The 20,664-nt window shown below is 49.1% G+C and overlaps 1 protein-coding gene across 1 annotated transcript in view; it reads right to left on the reverse strand.

Annotated features, from left to right (window-relative positions):
* ESYT1 (extended synaptotagmin 1) overlaps positions 1–20,664 on the reverse strand; it is a 180,734-nt gene that overhangs the window by 72,402 nt on the left and 87,668 nt on the right. Inside the window, exons 11-13 of the mRNA XM_075336983.1 lie at positions 2,868–2,916; positions 2,704–2,793; positions 1,630–1,725 (exon numbers count right to left, since the gene is read on the reverse strand). Coding sequence (XP_075193098.1) covers positions 1,630–1,725; positions 2,704–2,793; positions 2,868–2,916 — 235 coding nt within the window. The remainder of the gene's footprint in view (positions 1–1,629; positions 1,726–2,703; positions 2,794–2,867; positions 2,917–20,664) is intronic.

Consider the following 20,664-nt stretch of genomic DNA (forward strand, 5'->3'; position numbering starts at 1 on the left):
CTGTAGATGTCGCTCTCACAGGCTCGAAATAGAACCTTGTGGCAGCCGTGAAGCAATGCAAACTCACGTGAGCAGAAATATGAGCAGCCATGGCAACATAAAGGGAAGAAAAACAAAGCCGTACAATTGTATCGTGCCCAATCCTATGTTACAAGAACACACAACAAGCGCTGCACGATTATCCACATAGTGTGAATATTCTGGGTGGTTTATAGAAATGGGTTTACTGTCATTTCACCCTGATAATTTTAGTTTAATAAATGCCCGTATACCCATATACACCATCATATTCAGAATTTACTAGTAGATGTGGAACTTATTGTAACTCCTATATGTGTAACATTACCCACAATGTACAGAGCATTTTAGTCATGTATTTGGGTGTCAGAGTAATTCAGGTTAGGAGTGCCCGGGATGCCCTTATAAAATGTGATGTTTTAAGATAAAAGAGCACAATAAACTGACCGAGAAGACCACCTTTGTTTACCATAGCGGAGCCAGAACCAGTTAGTTGGTCATTTAATGAAAGAAAGCAGGTTTTCAAAACAGATTGTTTCCCATGAGATCAGTTTATCTTCATTCTTAGGGGTACATTACACGCTGCGACATCGCTACCGATATATCGTCGGGGTCACGTCGTTAGTGACGCACATCCGACGCCGGTAGCGACATCGCAGCGTGTAACACTAATGAACGACGATCAACGATCACAAAATCGTTCCAAAATGGTGATCGTTGACACGTCGTTCATTTCCTTAATATCACTGCAGCCACCGGTACGATGTTGTTCGTCGTTCCTGCGGCACCACACATTGCTATGTGTGACACTGCGGGAGCAACGAACATCTCCTTACCTGCGTCCACCGGCAATGCGGAAGGAAGGAGGTGGGCGGGCTGTTAAGTGCCGCTCATCTCCGCCCCCCCCGCTTCTATTGGCCGGCCGCTTAGTGACGTCGCGGTAACGTCGTGTTGACACTGAACGCACCTCCCCCTTGAGGGAGGGATTGTTTGGCAGTCACAGCGATGTCACTGAACAGGTATGTGCGTGTGACGCTGCCGTAGCTATAATGTTCGCTACGGCAGCGATCACCACATATTGTTACGACGGGGGCGGGTGCTATCGCATGAGACATCGCTAGCAATTGCTAGCGATGTCGCAGCGTGTAAAGTACCCCTTAGAAACTAACAATGTGGGAAATGGTTCAATAAAATTGAAAAAAACTGTCAAAATTATTTCTTCTATCAAAATTAAAAACAAGTAAAAATTCTCTATAAGGGACACAAGGAGCTTTACATCACAAGGAATACAGATGACAAAATACCTGTTATATATTCCTTGATCAGATAATTAATGTTTTTTATACTTTGTGTTAGAGTTGATCAAAACCACGTGTGCTTCCCTTGTAGGCCATCCAGCCCTCCGTGGTAGCCAGATCAGGACAGTCTTCATCTCTGCCCCCAAGATGCCGACAGTTGAAGTGAAGACTGCCCTGGTCCAGCTGATATGGAGGACTGGATGATGGACGAGGGCAGCGCAAATCTTATTGCACAACACTATTTCGTCTGTCTCCTCTTATTTTAAAACTGTAGCAGTGCAGACAATTGGCGTTTGCTTCCACATGTACTTACAGGGAGATCATCTGCTCGGTCCAAGTATACTATGAGAATGGCAGCAGAAGGTTCTTCATTTGCTTTTGAGGTTATCTCTCTGTTCATTTTCATTACCTGGGGAGGGAAGTAAACACAGATGTGAAGAAAGGCAAGGTCACCCAACATTGGATGTGGTCATAGGTTTCTATAAAGGCTCGAAAGGCAAAGTGTAAGATGCAGCAGACTGCGACATGATGGCAATACTGCACACACCGGGAAAGTACGTCATTAGTAAAAGTGTCCATTTACATAAAAGCAAAGTTGGCAAAGCAGCTATGTAAAGCATATGGTCAGCTCAAGTAGGAGCGAATAGAAAAGCAAAAAGGCACACTGTCCATACCAGTTTTATAAATCTCACAAATACTTTGCAGTCACTGTATGTCACTATGTCACTGCAGACTTATGAATACTCCCAGCGCACAAACTGTGCACTGCGGGGATTCGCCTGTTTGAGTCAGGAACGCAATTGTGTAATATGCATGTTCCCGGCCAGAACCAGACTAGTGGGCGCGGCCTCACACAATACAAGTGTATGGAGTGGGCGCGTCTAACTAGTAGGTGCTGCCGTCTAGTGGGCGCAGCCTTGCTCAGTACATTTGTATAGTGTGAGGCCGTGCCTACTAGTCGCGTTCTGGCCAGGAAGATCCATAGCGCACAATTGTGGTCATGTGATAGCCATTCCCAGCTCAGAAACTGGCAAATAGACAACAACAAAGTGACAGCAAACTTATTTTAGACCGGTCAACCGCTTTAAAACAATAGTAGAAATTTCAGTAACTTTCCATAGAGGACAGGATCTCACAGATAAGTTTTGTTTTTTTTACACAGATCAGCAAAATTCACTGCCTCAAATATCTTTCACGCTGATTATATCAAACTGTTATTTCCTAACATTACCAACAGTGTAGAGGCAGAAAAAATAGAAGATTGTTGATCCATCGAGCAGCAGACACTAGATACATATCTTCTGTATAAATGTACAGTATGCTCATCACATCCAGTTATAATTGTCAGGTAATGAACACACCCCAAATTATCAGAAAGGTTCTTTACCTGCTCAAGGTTGGAAGCATTAGGCATAAGAGTAAGCCACTCCAGTCTGAGATGGATCTTCCCACTTTTGGTATTATTAAGTTGATACCACTGAGAAAACAGAAATAATTAAATTCCCAAAGACCACACTCAGTTTGGACCTATTAATTGATGATGATTCCAACCTTGTCAAGTACTTGAGCTTTTTTCACTTCACCGAGATCCAACTTCATTCTGAGTGAGGGAAAACAAGGTTACTAAATATGGATCTGTAAAAACAATTGCATGGATGAGAAAAGTGAATTAAAAAAAAAAAAACAAATAAATGTAGATAAATAAACTTCTTCAATAATATACCGTATAAACTCGAGTATAAGCTGAGTTTTTCAGCCCATTTTTTAATGCTGAAAACGCCCCCTCGGCTTATACTCGAGTGAGGTTCCCATATAAAAATTATTCTCACCTGTACTCCGTTCCTGCGGTGTCCGCCGCTGCGGTCATATCTTTACTTGATTTACGGCGAAAAGCATTTAACTGCAGTAAAGCGCTGACAGCAGCAGCAGCTCTGTGCACCGGACGAGATCAAGGGGTCTGTGTGCCTGCAGACTGTAAGAAGCAGCCCTCGATGATAACAGCCAGTGCACGGACCCTACGCTGCTGTCAGCACTTTACTGCAGTTGAATGCTGAAAACCTATAAAGAAAAGTAGCCAAAGACAGATATCCAATAAAATATTACTTTATTAAATAAATTGAAACAATAAAAATATGAATAGTGCAAGGAAATCAATAAAGAAGTAGAAAAAGCACCACACCTCCCTGACTAAGGCTACGGCTGAAACACGTGTTGGTGTGGCTCAGCAGTGGTAATGGCGACAGGTATTTATTCCTATAATGGTATTTGTGACAACTGTTTTCCTGTTGTGGCCATTTTTTTACTATAGCAGTTTACTATAGCAGTTTATAGATTTTTACACCCTTATGTGAATATTTATTTACAATAAAAAAAAAAAAATGTACTTGTCCTGCTTATATTGACCCTGCTGAGCCTTGTGGTGCTTTTTCTACTTTCTACTTCTTTATTGATTTCCTTGCACTATTCATATTTTTATTGTTTCAATTTATTTAATAAAGTAATATTTTAATGGATATCTGTCTTTGGCTACTTTTCTTTATAGGTTTTCTTGCCTCAGTAGCTTGACTTTGTGATATACAATTTTTGATTGGCAACACACTAAGGTTTTGATTACAGTTGAATGCTTTACAGCGCCGCAAAGCATTCAACTGCAGTAAAGCGATGACGGCAGCCTGCAGCGGTGGCCCCATGCACCGGACGAGATTACAGAGGGGTTTATGTGCCTGCGGACTGCAAGAAACAACCCTCGATGATTGTGTCCAGTGCATGGAGCCGCGGCCGCTGCAGTCATGGTTTTACTGCACTTGAATGCTTTATCGCGCCGCAAAGCATTCAACTGCAGTAAAGCCATGAAGGCAGCCTGCAGCCGCTCCATGCACTGGACGAGATCACAGGGGGGTCTTTGTGCCTGCGGTCTGCAAAAAGCAGCAGGGGACACTGCGGGAACGGAAGACAGGTAAGAATAATTGTGTGTGTGAACAACGGCATAATGGAGGACAAGAAGTGGACCAGAATGAGGACATTACTAAAGAATGGGCAAATTACTGGTATATATTTTTATTTTTTAAATTTACCAGTAGCTGCTGCATTTCCCACCCTCGGCTTATACTTGAGTCAATAAGATTTCCCAGTCTTGTGGTATAATTAGGGGCCTTGGCTTATACTCGGCACAGTGGCTAAGTGTAACCAGTCTTGCAGCACTGGGGTTCTGGGTTCAATTCCCACCAGGGACAACATCTGCAAGGAGTTTGTATGTTCTCCCAGTGTTTGCGCAAGTTTCCTCCAGGTTTTCTGGTTTCCTCCCACACTTCAAAAACATACTGATAGGGACTTTAGATTGTAAGCCCCAATGGGGACAGTATTGCCAATGTATTTAAAGTGCTGTGGCATTAATAGCGCTATATAAATGAATAAATATTATTATATATTATATTATACTAGGGTCAGCTTATACTCGAGTATATATGGTAACTAGCTGTAGTACCCGGGCGTTGCGTGGCATAGTAACTGTCTCTCTGTCTGTGTGTCGCTGTCTCTGTCTGTGTGTCGCTGTCTCTGTGTCTCTTTGCCCGGGCTGTCTCTTTGCCCGGGCTGTCTGCCTGTCTGTCTGTCTCTCTTTCCCCATCTGTCTGTCTGAATGTCTTTTTCTGTCTCTCTAGCCATCTCTCCACCGACATCATATTACCTCACACATAAGCTTCTTATACTAACAGTTTATTTTGGTTCTATAGCAACCACTGACAGTTGCTATTAATAACCTATAGCTCCCACCTCCATTCAGTTTAATGGCGGCAGAATTTTAGAGACTAACTGTAAAGCACGGGGTAACATTTTTCTGTCACAACATAGTCTATGACTTTCCCTGGGTCACATGAGGAGTCTGTGCAAAATTTCGTGATTGTAAATGCGATGGTGCGGATTCCTTTAGCGGACACACACACACACACACACACACACACACACACACACACACAAACACAACACAACACACACAGCTTTATAGATTAGATATAGAAGTCCCCCAAAATATTCTAGACATTCAAAAAGACTATGGGCTAGATTAATGAAGGCGTTTTTGGCACGGTACTGGCATAACAGTCCATCAAATATTGCAAGATTTGTGTGCAACACGAAATTGTGGAAAAATTTTGGGGAGGCCCATCCAATTCATTAAATGGTGTATGTCTCAATGAATTTGTTGCATATTACTCTTGCCCATTTATCAAAGATTGGCATCTGAAATGTAAGTGTTAATGAGTCTGGCCCTAAAAGTGCACAGATACAGTACTTTGCAAATACTTTAAAGGAAAATCTGTCAAATCTCTTGACTGTTCCGAGCTACTGTAAGTACAGGTACAGATTTCTTTATTCCAATAAAGTATTTCACATTCCATACTAGAGCTGCAATCTTAGTACACAAAACTTTACATCTACAGCATCACATATGAAATTAGGCAAGACTAGTGGGCAGAGTGTCTTCTTCTGGACTAGCCCTGCCTTGGATCTTCTTATCACACCTCCTTCAACATAAGTGACAGTCTGCATAATGGTCTTACCATAACAGGGATTAAATGCATGCTGCGACCATGCCCAACATGATTAATTAGAAGATCCGAGCCAGGACTAGTCTGGGGAAGATGCCCTGCAAGACTAGTCCTGAAATATTATAAATGGAAAGACAAAAGCCTTAATTTAATATAGAAAAAGAGAATTTTGTTTACTTACCGTAAATTCTTTTTCTTATAGTTCCGACATGGGAGACCCAGACCATGGGTGTATAGCTTCTGCCTCCGGAGGACACACAAAGTACTACACTAAAAAGTGTAGCTCCTCCCTCCTAGCATATACACCCCCTGGATGACCAAATCTAGCCAGTTTAGTGCAAAAGCTGAAGGAGGACATCCACCCACAAGTAGAGACAGAGCAAAACCCGGAACAACCGGAACCTCTGACTACAACAACAGCCGGTGAAAACACACGGAACAAGAAAACTGCCAACAGGCAACAGGGAGGGTGCTGGGTCTCCCATGTCAGAACTATAAGAAAAAGAATTTACGGTAAATAAAATTCTCTTTTTCTTCATCGTTCCTTATGGGAGACCCAGACCATGGGACGTTCCAAAGCAGTCCATGGGTGGGAATAAACAGAAAACTGAGAAGTAGGCGAAACCTAACTTCACAAGTGGGCGACAGCCGCCTGAAGGATGCGCCTGCACAAGCTCGCATCTGCCGAAGCATGAGCATGCACTTGGTAGTGCTTCGAAAAGGTATGCAGACTGGACCAAGTGGCAGCCTGACAGACCTGCTGAGCCGTAGCCTGGTGCCTGAAAGCCCAAGAGGCACAGACAGCTCTGGTCGAGTGTGCCTTGATCCCCGGCGGGGAAGGCACTTGAGAACACTGGTAGGCATTGGAAATGGCCAACCTAATCCAGCGAGCCAGGGTCGGCTTAGAAGCCGAGAGGCCCTTACGCTGACCAGTGGTCAGCACAAAGAGAGAGGTGCACCGCCTAAGAGCAGCGGTGCGAGACACATAGATCCGGAGCGCCCGCACCAGATCCAGAGTATGCAACGCTTTTTCAAAGCGATGAACAGGAGCCGGACAAAAGGAAGGCAGGGAAATATCCTGGTTAAGGTGGAAAGGAGATACCACCTTCGGAAGAAAGTCCGGAGACGGACGAAGAACCACCTTCTCTTGGTGAAAAACCAAAAAAGGTGACTCAGAGGAGAGCGCAGCCAAATCAGAGACTCTCCTGAGGGAAGTTATGGCCACTAGAAAGACCACTTTCTGTGAAAGAAGAGACAAAGAAACCTCCCTAAGTGGCTCAAAAGGGGGTTTCTGCAAGGCCGTGAGGACCAGATTAAGGTCCCAGGGATCCAGAGGTCGCCGGTAAGGCGGAATGATGTGAGATGCGCCCTGCATGAAGGTGCGCACCTGAGCCAGCCGGGCGATACGCCGCTGGAACAACACTGACAGGGCCGAGACCTGTCCCTTGAGGGAATTGAGGGATAGTCCTAGCCGCAGACCAGACTGTAGGAAGGATAGAAGGGTCGACAGGGCAAAGGGCGAAGGGGCGTGGCCGGAAGAACGACACCAGGACAGGAAAATTCTCCAAGTCCTGTGGTAAATTTTTGCCGAGGAAGACTTCCGAGCCTGAGTCATAGTGGAGATGACTTCGGGAGGAATGCCGGAAGCCGTCAGGATCCAGGACTCAAGAGCCACGCCGTCAATCTGAGAGCCGCAGAATTCTGGCGGAAAAACGGACCTTGTGAGAGAAGGTCTGGACGGTCCGGAAGATGCCACGGCACCTCTACGGACAGACTGCGCAGGTCTGGGTACCAAGCTCGCCTGGGCCAGTCTGGCGCAATGAGTATGACCCGACGGCCCTCCATTCTGATCTCGCGCAGGACTCTGGGCAAGAGAACTAGAGGGGGAAACACATAAGACAGACGGAACTAGGACCAATCCTGAACCAGCGCATCCGCTGCAAAGGCCTGAGGATCGTGGGAGCGAGCCACGTAAACCGGGACCTTGTTGTTGTGCCGGGATGCCATTAGATCCACTTCCGGAGTTCCCCACTTGCGGCAGATCGACCGGAACACTGCCGGATGCAGAGCCCACTCGCCGTTGTCCACGGTTTGACGGCTGAGATAATCTGCCTCCCAGTTTTCTACGCCTGGGATGTGGACTGCGGATATGGTGGACTTGGAGTCCTCCGTCCACTGAAGGATGCGTTGAACCTCCAACATTGCCAGGCGGCTGCGAGTCCCGCCCTGGTGATTGATGTAGGCAACTGCTGTCGCGTTGTCTGACTGGACTCGAATGTGCTTGCCCGCCAACAGGTGGTGAAAGGCTACGAGAGCTAAGAGCACAGCTCTGATTTCCAGCACATTGATCGAGAGGGCTGATTCGGACGGAGTCCAAGTGCCCTGTGCTCGGTGGTGGAGAAATACTGCTCCCCAGCCGGTTAGACTGGCATCCGTGGTGAGGATCACCCAGGACGGGGCCAGAAAGGAGCGTCCCTGAGACAGAGAGAGGGGCCGAATCCACCACTGAAGAGAGCTCCTGGTCTGTGGCGACAGAGCCACCAACCTGTGCAAGGAAGAAGGCCGCTTGTCCCAACAGCGGAGAATGTCCAGCTGCAGAGGACGCAGATGGAACTGGGCAAAGGGAACCGCTTCCATTGACGCCACCATCTGACCCAGCACCTGCATGAGGTGCCTGATGGAATGACGGCGGGGCCTCAACAGAGAGCGCACCGCCAGATGGAGGGACTGCTGTTTGACTAAGGGCAGCTTAACAAGTGCCGGCAGAGTCTCGAATTGCATCCCCGGGTACGTGAGTTCTTGGGTCGGGGTCAAAGTGGACTTGGGTAGATTGACAAGCCACCCGAATTGGACAAGAGTGGCGAGAGTGAGCGAGACACTCCGCTGACAGTCTGCGCTGGATGAAGCCTTGACAAGAAGGTCGTCCAGGTAAGGAGTCACTGCCAACCCCTGGAGGTGCAGAACCGCAACCACTGCTGCCATGACCTTGGTAAATACTCGAGGGGCCGTGGCTAACCCGAAGGGGAGAGCCACGAATTGGAAATGTTCCTCTCCGACTGCAAAACGTAGCCAACGCTGGTGTGAAACTGCAATTGGCACATGCAGATAGGCATCTCTGATGTCGATGGATGCCAGGAAATCTCCTTGGGTCATAGAGGCAATGACTGATCGCAGAGACTCCATGCGAAAGTGCCGCACCTGAACATGCTTGTTGAGACGCTTGAGATCCAGGATGGGCCGGAAGGAACCGTCCTTTTTGGGGACCAGGAAGAGATTTGAGTAAAAATCTCTGAACCGTTCCCTGGCGGGAACCGGTACAATCACTCCGCTGGCCTGCAAGGATGCCACGGCCTGAGAGAAGGCGGCGGCCTTGGAGCAGGGGGGAGTTGACAGAAAAAATCTGTTTGGCGGGCTGGAAGAGAATTCTATCCTGTAGCCGTGGGAGATGATATCCCGCACCCACTGATCGGAGACGTGTTGAAACCACACGTCGCCAAAGTGGGAGAGCCTGCCACCGACCAAGGACGTTGCTGGCTCGGCCAGATAGTCAAGAGGAGGCTGCCTTGGTGGCAGCAGCTCCTGCGGACTTTTGTGGACGCGGCTTCTTGCGCCAGGAGGGCTTCTGGTCCTTGGCTGAGTTAGTTGACGAGGCCGAGGGCTTAGCGGACGACCAGTTGGAGGAACGAAAGGAACGAAACCTCGACTGGTTCCTGCCCTGGACAGGTTTCCTGGTTTTAGTCTGCGTCAAGGAAGTACTCTTCCCGCCAGTAGCCTCCTTAATTATTTCATCCAGTAGTTCACCGAACAGCCTGGACCCAGCAAATGGGAGCCCAGCAAGGTACTTCTTTGAGGAAGCATCTGCCCTCCACTGTCGAAGCCACAAGATCCTGCGGATAGCGAGGGTATTAGCGGAGGCCACCGCAGTGCGGTGAGAAGCCTCCAGCATGGCAGACATGTCGTAGGCTGAAAAGGCTGAAGCCTGGGAAGTTAAGGCAACCAATTCAGGCATAGAGTCCCTAGTGAGGGAATGCATCTCCTCTAGGAAAGCAGAGATGGCTTTGAGAGCCCACACTGCTGCAAAGGATGGGGAGAACGAGGCCCCTGCCGCCTCATAGACAGACTTGGCCAGGAGGTCAACCTGGCGGTCAGTGGGATCCTTAAGTGAGGTGCCATCAGCCACAGATACAACTGTCCGGGCTGAGAGTCTAGACACCGGAGGGTCTACCTTTGGTGAGTGAGCCCACTCCTTGACCACCTCTGGTGGAAAAGGATAACGGTCGTCAGAACCACGCTTTGGAAAGAGTTTGTCAGGACAGGCTCTGGGCTTGGACACGGTGACTTGAAAACTGGAGCGGTTAAAGAACACACTCCTTGTTCTCTTAGGCAAGGTAAACTGGTGCTTTTCTGCCAGAGAGGGTTGCTCCTCTGATGCTGGCGGATTGAGGTCCAGTACAGAATTAATGGACGCAATCAAGTCACCCACATCTGCGTCACCCTCGGTCAGATCAATGGGGCACATGGAGGTAGCGTCCGAGCCCCCAGTAAAGACATCCGCCTCGTCCTGCAGGTCGACTCGTGAATCGGAGTCGCGGGACGAGGAAGGAGAGGGGTCCCTGCGTCTCTCCTCTTAGGAGGACGGGGTCTGGGAGCAGATGAAGAATCCTCTGTGAGCTCTGCAGAGCGAGCCGAAGCAGCAGAGGCACCCTGAGAAGGGGGCTGATGCATGGTCAGCAGAGTCCGGGACAGCTGTCCCATGGAGTCGGCGAAGGACTGGGAGATAGATTTAGAAAACACTTCAACCCAAGCCGGGGGTTCAGCCACCGGGGCCGGAGCAGCCGGAGGGACCACTGGGGAGACTCCAGGCTGAGGCACCACCATGTTAGAGCAGGCATCACAATGAGGGTATGTGCTCGGTTCAGGCAGTACGAGCTTACATGCAGTGCATATTGAGTACAGCCTTGCAGCCTTGCTCCTAGTGTGAGACATGCTGCTGAGGTGGAGGCTCTGCAGTAAAGAATACACTCCTTCAGAATGACCCCCAGAGAGTGTATAATAAAGTCCACAACCAGAGGTTGTGGCTTACCAGACCGTTTTATGTGCCCTCCGGATTCCACAGCTCGGACCCCCAGACAGATTGCAGAGATGCAGCAGCCAGCGCCGATCAGTGTGAGAACGCTGATAAAATGCGCTGGAGCGAGGAGGGGGGGCGGGACATAGCCCAAGAGCGGGAACCGGAGGGCCAAGGGGATATACAGGGGAGGGAAACATCTCCTCAGAGAGGAGTGTCTTCCCCTGAGCTGAACAGCCGGTGGGCGGCGCCGCACTGTCCCTCTGCATGACTGACATGCAGGGGCAGTGAAAACGAAACTAGGCCGCAGCCGAAGCCGGGGCCTAAATTTTAGAACGCGGCCGGCGCTCAGGCACCTTCGGCGCGGTTCTCTGGTGAAAACCGGAGAACCGGCCGGAAATGTCACAAATAGTACAAAACACACTCTCCCCAACATTAAAGTACAAGGGACCCCCCTGACAAGAACGTCTCAATACTTAGCTTGTGAGACGCAGGGCCAGGTCCCTGAGGGATGAGTGCTCCGTCCGGCAGGATCCTGAAAGGGCTGCGGATGGAGACCGGTCTGCTGCAAAGCAGTGAGAACCGTGTTGGCTCCCACTTCAAGCCAGAGCCCGAGGGATGGCGAAGGAGCGCGGCATGTAAGGCTCCAGCCTTGAAATCAACCTTAACAACACCGCCGACACAGTGGGGTGAGAAGGGACATGCCGGGAGTCCAGGCTTGGACCCGCTTTTCTTCAAACTCTTTAAAATGAAAATCAGATGAGAATGCATGAATGTGGATGTGTGCCTCCTGAACACAAAGCATTGAACTGGCTAGATTTGGTCATCCAGGGGGTGTATATGCTAGGAGGGAGGAGCTACACTTTTTAGTGTAGTACTTTGTGTGTCCTCCGGAGGCAGAAGCTATACACCCATGGTCTGGGTCTCCCATAAGGAACGATGAAGAAATATGCATTATATTAACCTAGTAGCCGTTGATCACAGATTACAACATTATATCGTTATCGTACATGGTCGAGCTTCATACAAGATTTAGTGCAGTGGAATGTTAGACAACGGATCTTGATCTACAATGAAGCGTAACAAGTATTCTGGTGAAATGAGGGCATATATACTGGAAAAAGAAGGGAATTTTGTTTACTTACCGTAAATTCCTTTTCTTCTAGCTCCAATTGGGAGACCCAGACAATTGGGTGTATAGGCTATGCCTCCGGAGGCCGCACAAAGTATTACACTTAAAAGTGTTAAGCCCCTCCCCTTCTGCCTATACACCCCCCGTGCTCCCACGGGCTCCTCAGTTTTGGTGCAAAAGCAAGAAGGAGGAAAAAGAATTAAAAACTGGTTTAAAGTAACTTCAATCCGAAGGAATATCGGAGAACTGAAACCATTCAACATGAACAACATGTGTACACAAAAAAACAGGGGCGGGCGCTGGGTCTCCCAATTGGAGCTAGAAGAAAAGGAATTTACGGTAAGTAAACAAAATTCCCTTCTTCTTTGTCGCTCCATTGGGAGACCCAGACAATTGGGACGTCCAAAAGCAGTCCCTGGGTGGGTAAAATAATACCTCGTAAGAGAGCCGTAAAACGGCCTCTTCCTACAGGTGGGCAACCGCCGCCTGAAGGACTCGTCTACCTAGGCTGGCATCCGCCGAAGCATAGGTATGCACCTGATAGTGTTTCGTGAAAGTGTGCAGGCTCGACCAGGTAGCCGCCTGACACACCTGCTGAGCCGTAGCCTGGTGCCTCAAAGCCCAGGACGCGCCCACGGCTCTGGTAGAATGGGCCTTCAGCCCTGAGGGAACCGGAAGCCCAGCCGAACGGTAGGCTTCGAGAATTGGCTCCTTGATCCACCGAGCCAAGGTTGATTTGGAAGCCTGTGACCCTTTACGCTGGCCAGCGACAAGGACAAAGAGTGCATCCGAGCGGCGCAGGGGCGCCGTACGAGAAATGTAGAGTCTGAGTGCTCTCACCAGATCTAACAAGTGCAAATCCTTTTCACATTGGTGAACTGGATGAGGACAAAAAGAAGGTAAGGAGATATCCTGATTGAGATGAAAGGGGGATACCACCTTAGGGAGAAATTCCGGAACCGGACGCAGAACCACCTTGTCCTGGTGAAAAACCAGGAAAGGGGCTTTGCATGACAGCGCTGCTAGCTCAGACACTCTCCGAAGTGAAGTGACTGCTACTAGAAAAACCACTTTCTGCGAAAGGCGTGAGAGAGAAATATCTCTCATTGGCTCGAATGGTGGTTTCTGAAGAACCATCAGCACCCTGTTCAGATCCCAGGGTTCTAACGGCCGCTTGTAAGGAGGAACGATGTGACAAACCCCCTGCAGGAACGTGCGTACCTGTGGAAGTCTGGCTAGGCGCTTCTGGAAAAACACAGAGAGCGCTGAGACTTGTCCCTTAAGGGAGCCGAGCGACAAACCCTTTTCCAGTCCAGATTGAAGGAAGGACAGAAAAGTGGGCAAGGCAAAAGGCCAGGGAGAAAAACCCTGAGCAGAGCACCACGACAGGAAAATTTTCCACGTCCTGTGGTAGATCTTGGCGGACGTTGGTTTCCTAGCCTGTCTCATAGTGGCAATGACGTCTTGAGATAACCCTGAAGACGCTAGGATCCAGGACTCAATGGCCACACAGTCAGGTTGAGGGCCGCAGAATTCAGATGGAAAAACGGCCCTTGAGATAGCAAGTCTGGTCGGTCTGGTAGTGCCCACGGTTGGCCGACCGTGAGATGCCACAGATCCGGGTACCACGACCGCCTCGGCCAGTCTGGAGCGACGAGGATGACGCGGCGGCAGTCGGCCCTGATCTTGCGTAACACTCTGGGCAACAGTGCCAGCGGAGGAAACACATAAGGGAGCTGAAACTGCGACCAATCCTGAACTAAGGCGTCTGCCGCCAGAGCTCTGGGATCTTGAGACCGTGCCATGAACGCCGGTACCTTGTTGTTGTGCCGGGACGCCATGAGGTCGACGTCCGGCACCCCCCAGCGGCAACAGATCTCCTGAAACACGTCCGGGTGAAGGGACCATTCCCCTGCGTCCATGCCCTGGCGACTGAGATAGTCTGCTTCCCAGTTTTCCACGCCTGGAATGTGAACTGCAGAGATGGTGGAGGCCGTGGCTTCCACCCACATCAAAATCCGCCGGACTTCCTGGAAGGCTTGCCGACTGCGTGTGCCGCCTTGGTGGTTGATGTATGCCACCGCTGTGGAATTGTCCGACTGAATTCTGATCTGCTTGCCTTCCAGCCACTGCTGGAACGCCTTCAGGGCAAGATACACTGCCCGTATTTCCAGAACATTGATCTGAAGCGAGGACTCTTGCTGGGTCCACGTACCCTGAGCCCTGTGGTGGAGAAAAACCGCTCCCCACCCTGACAGACTCGCGTCCGTCGTGACCACCTCCCAGGATGGGGGTAGGAAGGATTTCCCCTTCGATAATGAAGTGGGAAGAAGCCACCACCGAAGGGAAGCTTTGGTCGCCTGAGAGAGGGAGACTTCCTGTCGAGGGACGTCGGCTTCCTGTCCCATTTGCGTAGGATGTCCCATTGAAGTGGACGCAGGTGAAACTGCGCGAACGGAACTGCCTCCATTGCTGCCACCATCTTCCCCAGGAAGTGCATGAGGCGCCTCAAGGGGTGTGACTGGCCTTGAAGGAGAGATTGTACCCCTGTCTGTAGTGACCGCTGCTTGATCAGTGGAAGCTTCACTATCGCTGAGAGGGTATGAAACTCCATGCCAAGATATGTCAGTGATTGGGCCGGTGTCAGATTTGACTTTGGAAAATTGATGATCCACCCGAAACTCTGGAGAGTCTCCAGGGTAGCGTTGAGGCTGTGTTGGCATGCCTCTAGAGAGGGTGCCGTGATCAACAGATCGTCCAAGTACGGGATCACCGAGTGACCCTGAGAGTGGAGGACCGCTACTACAGTAGCCATAACCTTGGTGAAAACCCGTGGGGCTGTTGCCAGGCCGAACGGCAGTGCCACGAACTGCAGGTGTTCGTTTTCTATGGCGAAGCGCAAGAAGCGCTGGTGCTCTGGAGCAATCGGTACGTGGAGATAAGCATCTTTGATATCGATCGATGCAAGGAAATCTCCTTGGGACATTGAGGCGATGACGGAGCGGAGGGATTCCATCCGGAACCGCCTGGTCTTTACGTGTTTGTTGAGAAGTTTCAGGTCCAGGACAGGACGGAAAGACCCGTCCTTCTTTGGGACCACAAACAAGTTGGAGTAAAAACCGTGACCCTGTTGCTGAATAGGAACAGGGACCACCACTCCTTCTGCCTTCAGAGTGCCCAGCGCCTGCAGAAGAGCCTCGGCTCGCTCGGGAGGCGGGGATGACCTGAAGAATCGAGTCGGGGGACGAGAGGTGAACTCTATCTTGTAACCGTGAGACAGAATGTCTCTCACCCAACGGTCTTTTACCCGTGGCAGCCAGGTGTCGCAAAAGCGGGAGAGCCTGCCACCGACCGAAGATGCGGAGTGGGGAGGCCGAAAGTCATGAGGAAGCCGCTTTGGTAGCGGCACCTCCGGTGGCCTTTTTAGGACGTGACTTAGACCGCCATGCATCAGAGTTCCTTTGATCTTTCTGAGGCCTTGTGGACGAGGAGAATTGGGACCTGCCCGCGCCCCGAAAGGACCGAAAACTCGACTGCCCCCTCCTCTGTTGGGGTATTTTCGGTTTGGGCTGGGGTAAGGATGTATCCTTTCCCTTGGATTGTTTGATGATTTCATCCAAACGCTCGCCAAACAATCGGTTGGCAGAAATTGGCAAACTGGTTAAGCGCTTTTTGGAAACAGAATCTGCCTTCCATTCCCGTAGCCACAAGGCCCTGCGGAGTACCACCGAATTGGCGGCTGCAACCGCCGTACGGCTCGCAGAGTCCAGGACAGCATTAATAGCGTAAGACGCAAATGCCGAAGTCTGTGTGGTTATGGACGCCACCTGTGGCGCGGACGTGTGTGTGGCTGCGTCGATTTGCGCTTGACCTGCTGAGATAGCTTGCAGCGCCCATACGGCTGCGAATGCTGGGGCAAAAGAAGCGCCGATAGCTTCACAGATGGATTTCAACCAGAGCTCCATCTGCCTGTCAGTGGCATCTTTGAGTGAAGCCCCATCTTCCACTGCAAGTATGGATCTAGCTGCCAGTCTGGAGATTGGAGGATCCACTTTGGGACACTGAGCCCAACTTTTGACCACGTCAGGGGGAAAGGGATAACGTGTATCCTTAAGGCGCTTAGAAAAACGCTTATCTGGACAAGCATGGTGATTCTGGACTGCCTCTCTGAAATCAGAGTGGTCCAGAAACATACTCTGTGTACGCTTGGGAAACCTGAAACGGAATTTCTCCTGCTGTGAAGCTGACTCCTCCACCGGAGGAGCTGAGGGAGAAATATCCAACATACGATTGATGGACGCAATAAGGTCGTTCACTATGGCGTCCCCGTCCGGAGTATCAAGATTGAGAGCGGCCTCAGGATCAGAATCCTGATCAGCTGTCTCCGCATCATCAACTAGAGATTCCCCCCGCTGAGACCCTGAACAATATGAGGATGTCAAGGGAATTATCAAGCGAGCTCGCTTAGTCGGTCTGGGGCCGGGGTCTGTGTCAGAACCCTCAGCCTGGGATCCATGAGACACCCCAGTAGGACATTGTTGGTCCAACTGAGGTGGGCCAGGGGACAAAGATTCAACAGAGTCCCTGTGCTGAGATACCGGCCTGGACTGCAAGGCTTCTAGTATCTTAGCCATAGTCTCAGAGAGTTTTGCAAACTCTGTCCCCGTCACCTGAACAGTGTCAGCAGGTGGCTCCCCCTGGGCCCCTCTTAGCAGAAGCTCTAGCTGAGTAAGTGCCACAGGGGCCGAACAGTGCACACAATGAGGGTCAGTGGAACCTGCCAGTAGCGGGGTCATACATGCGGCGCAGGCAGCATAATAAGCCTGTGTTTTGGCACCCCTGCCTTTCGTGGGCGCCATGCTATTATCTTCCCTGAGTAACACAATAGGGTATATAGCCAGAAATCAACTGTGCACCATACAGTGTAAAATATGTATACCATAAACATATAATGTTACACTACTGCACAATGGGGCTAGCACCACAGGTGCTGCTTACCACCCGCCTAAAGCGGTTGTGAGGCCACCAGAGTCCCTGCCTGAGTCTCCCAGACTTTGTCCCCCTCTGTAGCGTCCAAGGAGCTGACAGGAATGGCTGCCGGCGTCCTGAGGAGAGGTGGGAGCCGTGGGCGTGGCTCAGAAAGTGCGGGAGCTGGTGCCTGCACTGTGCACAGTGAGGGGAGTGGAGTATGCAAAGCATGCTCCAGCCCTCAGTGCTGCTCGTTCTGTGCAGCGTCCCGCCCTTCCCCTGCCTGTCAGGGCTGTGGGCGGGAGGAAAGGAAACTAGGCCGCAAAAAGCCGGGGACTCTAGTAATAAACGCGGCCGCCGTAAAAGCGCGGCCGGCGCGAAAGTCCCCGGCGCACTACAAGTCCCAGCCACGCCGCAGTGTTTCCCTGGCAGCGGCGGTTAGTGCGGCAGTCCCTATACATAAACACACTCAGCAGCGCTGAGTGTGTAATGGCACATATTAACCCGGTCAGCGCCGCGGTCCCCGGTGCACTAGCACACCCAGCAATGCTGGAGTGTTGCTGTGCGCGGTCCCCACGGGGACACAGAGTACCTCCAAGTAGCAGGGCCATGTCCCTGAACGATACCCGGCTCCTATCCAGCAGTCTCCCAGGAGTTGTGGATGAAGCACGGTCTCAGTGCCTGGAGACCGATAGGATCCCACTTCACCAGAGCCCTGAGGGGGATGGGGAAGGAAAGCAGCATGTGGGCTCCAGCCTCCGTACCCGCAATGGATACCTCAACCTTAACTACACCGCCGACAAGAGTGGGGTGAGAAGGGAGCATGCTGGGGGCCCTATATGGGCCCACTTTTCTTCCATCCGATATAGTCAGCAGCTGCTGCTGACCAATCTGTGGAGCTGTGCGTGCGTGTCTGACCTCCTTCGCACAAAGCAAAAAACTGAGGAGCCCGTGGGAGCACGGGGGGTGTATAGGCAGAAGGGGAGGGGCTTTACACTTTTAGTGTAATACTTTGTGCGGCCTCCGGAGGCATAGCCTACACACCCAATTGTCTGGGTCTCCCAATGGAGCGACAAAGAAATAAGTCTACAGTTTTCCAAACAGGTGATCTCTGAGTGACAAAGCGCAATCTCCTAAAGTGATAAAACAGACCTTAGATTTCCTATACAGTCTTGCAAAGTACAGCGAACTGTAAAGTAAGGGGTGAAATGTAGCCTCAAGCTTGCAGTCTTCTTTATTGAAGTAGTAAAATATAAGTTAATAACCATAATACAGAATTATCAGCATCACGCGTTTTAGAAGTCACAGCAACCTTAGCCAACTGTACATAATTTATTCCAGTTAGCTACTGGTGAAACAGCAGCAAGGAGGAGTACTGGAAAAAATCCCGATAACTGATAAATTGTATACGGTTTCATAGAGGGCAGGTATTTATTGTTCACAGATCTTTAGATGCCCATCTGCCCTTCCAGTAGAGGACTCAATACTGGGTTTACATGGGATGACAACGGCCTTGTAGCCAACTGGCATTCATGTAATGACTCTGATTGTGCCATGTAAAGCCGGCATTACACAAGCAGACCATAATTTGGTCTGGTTACAAAGGATAATTTGCTTCCGATAATGATGATTTTAAGCCGGCTTTAAAATCATTGCACCCAACAAATGTGTTTTGCCCAATCGTTGGGCATTTGCAGGTATGTTTTCATGGGTCGATTATTGTGAATGAATGTTTTACTGAGCCTGTCTTCTGTAACCTTGGTGTAAAAGAAAAAAAAAAAAAAAAATCAGAAGACTGTCTAAACTTAATAAGTTGCACTGAAAGAGGTCTATATGTAGAAAGGAACTCCGGCCCATGTACATATGTATTTAGATAAGAAAATAAACCACAGGACATTGCAGTTGGGTTCGACAAATTGTTTCTACATTTTTTGTAAATGGCCGTACCATGAAGAGGGATCAAAAGGTAAAATGAGCAATATGTTAGGACAAAGATACAGATGAAGCTCCATATTTATAGAGTGCGGAGTAATGTATTTTACTATTCCATTTACATGGAAATTCATGAATCATTTCATGTAAACCCAATCCTTGAATTATTTTGCTGTATCCCATTTACACAAACCAACCGTGGTTGTTAAATGACCGCAGATCGACAAGCCCATTGTTGGTGGATTACTGACCTGTTTAGACAGGATGACCTGAATTCTGTGTGTTAAGACGACCTTTTTGTGCACACAGAATGTAATATCGGCACCGGTCCTACATAAGAAGACATGCTGCCAATTATATGAGTATTCATCGCACCCTACCAGTGATTGTTTCGCTCATTCGTCGGGTGATTGCCTGACTGTATAGACGGCCAACAGTCGGCTATAAGTGCTTTTCTATGAATGAGAGTTCCTTGATTATCACCCCTTCTAAATGAGCTTTTACTTTCCTTGCATAAACGCCATTTGATAAAATTGTCTACTAAAACCAAACCACCCTATAAAGAATTTATATATCCGCATCTAGTTGTTCTCAAAATGCGCATCCAGGAGTCGGGTTATATAAAACTTTTCTAATCTGCACCGACCTCTGGTCTAGCTCCTCATACTTTCTTCTACTGAGCTCAGGAGAAAAATTGTAGAATAAACCGAGGAAATTTAGGTCACTTCGGTTTGCCTTTGACGATTGAGGACACCCAACTTTCCATGTTCTTGATTGTAAGATCCCCAGTAGAACAAGATTGAGAAGTAATGGCCAAGTCAACTCCTAGACTAAAAAGAAACCGCCAACATAACTGAGGTCTAGGCAAGACATTTTCACTTCGATGAGAAAAGCCATGAACTTCAAGATCAAAGCGGACAACTCCGTGGCATCCACATATGACTACAGGTTTTCGTCTACTCTATGGAAGTCACAACTACTAAATAACTTTCCAGCATAAAACACGCTTATTCAATCTACATTGTCAGAACTAGAGATCACATTTTATGCACATTTACGGCCATTTTACATTTCAAGAAACCCATGTCTGTTCCCCAGTAGCTAATTAAAAAGTGGCAAACATTACTGATGTGAGACGTGGACTACAGGTGCATTGTTTATTATGTAATTTGTGTGCTTTTTGTTACTGACTAAAGGTTTTTTCCCCTTTCTGTGATTTTTTTATGGGGAAATTAATTTCTATATGAGTTGTATAATTTTGCTGTTAAATAAAATGAACCTGATTATAAAAAAAAAAGTGGCAAACATTAGGGCTACCATCAGGGGAGACCATGGACAGACAGACATGTTGGATTTTTTGCTGTCTGATTCAGTTGCTTCCACGACACAGATACAGGTGATCTTAATGCGGCATCTGCCATAGTGTATGTATGTTCAGTCAAAATTATCTTTGTGTATTAAAGTGAAACAGTCAGCAGATTTTTGCCATTTAATAAGAGAGCTGTGTGATATAGGGGCAGAGTTCCTGATTCCAGTGATGTGTTACTTACTAGGTTGTGTGTTATTGTTTCAATAAAATCAGTGTTTTATCAGCAGGAGATTATTACTACAGAATTAGTGGTCTGCTGCTATATAATCCTCCAGCTCTGTATAACCCCTGCCCTGAACACTGATCAGCAGCTTACTACCTATGTAATGTGTACA

The sequence above is a fragment of the Anomaloglossus baeobatrachus genome, chromosome 2 (assembly GCF_048569485.1).
Source record: "Anomaloglossus baeobatrachus isolate aAnoBae1 chromosome 2, aAnoBae1.hap1, whole genome shotgun sequence".
NCBI classification, from domain to species: domain Eukaryota; kingdom Metazoa; phylum Chordata; class Amphibia; order Anura; family Aromobatidae; genus Anomaloglossus; species Anomaloglossus baeobatrachus.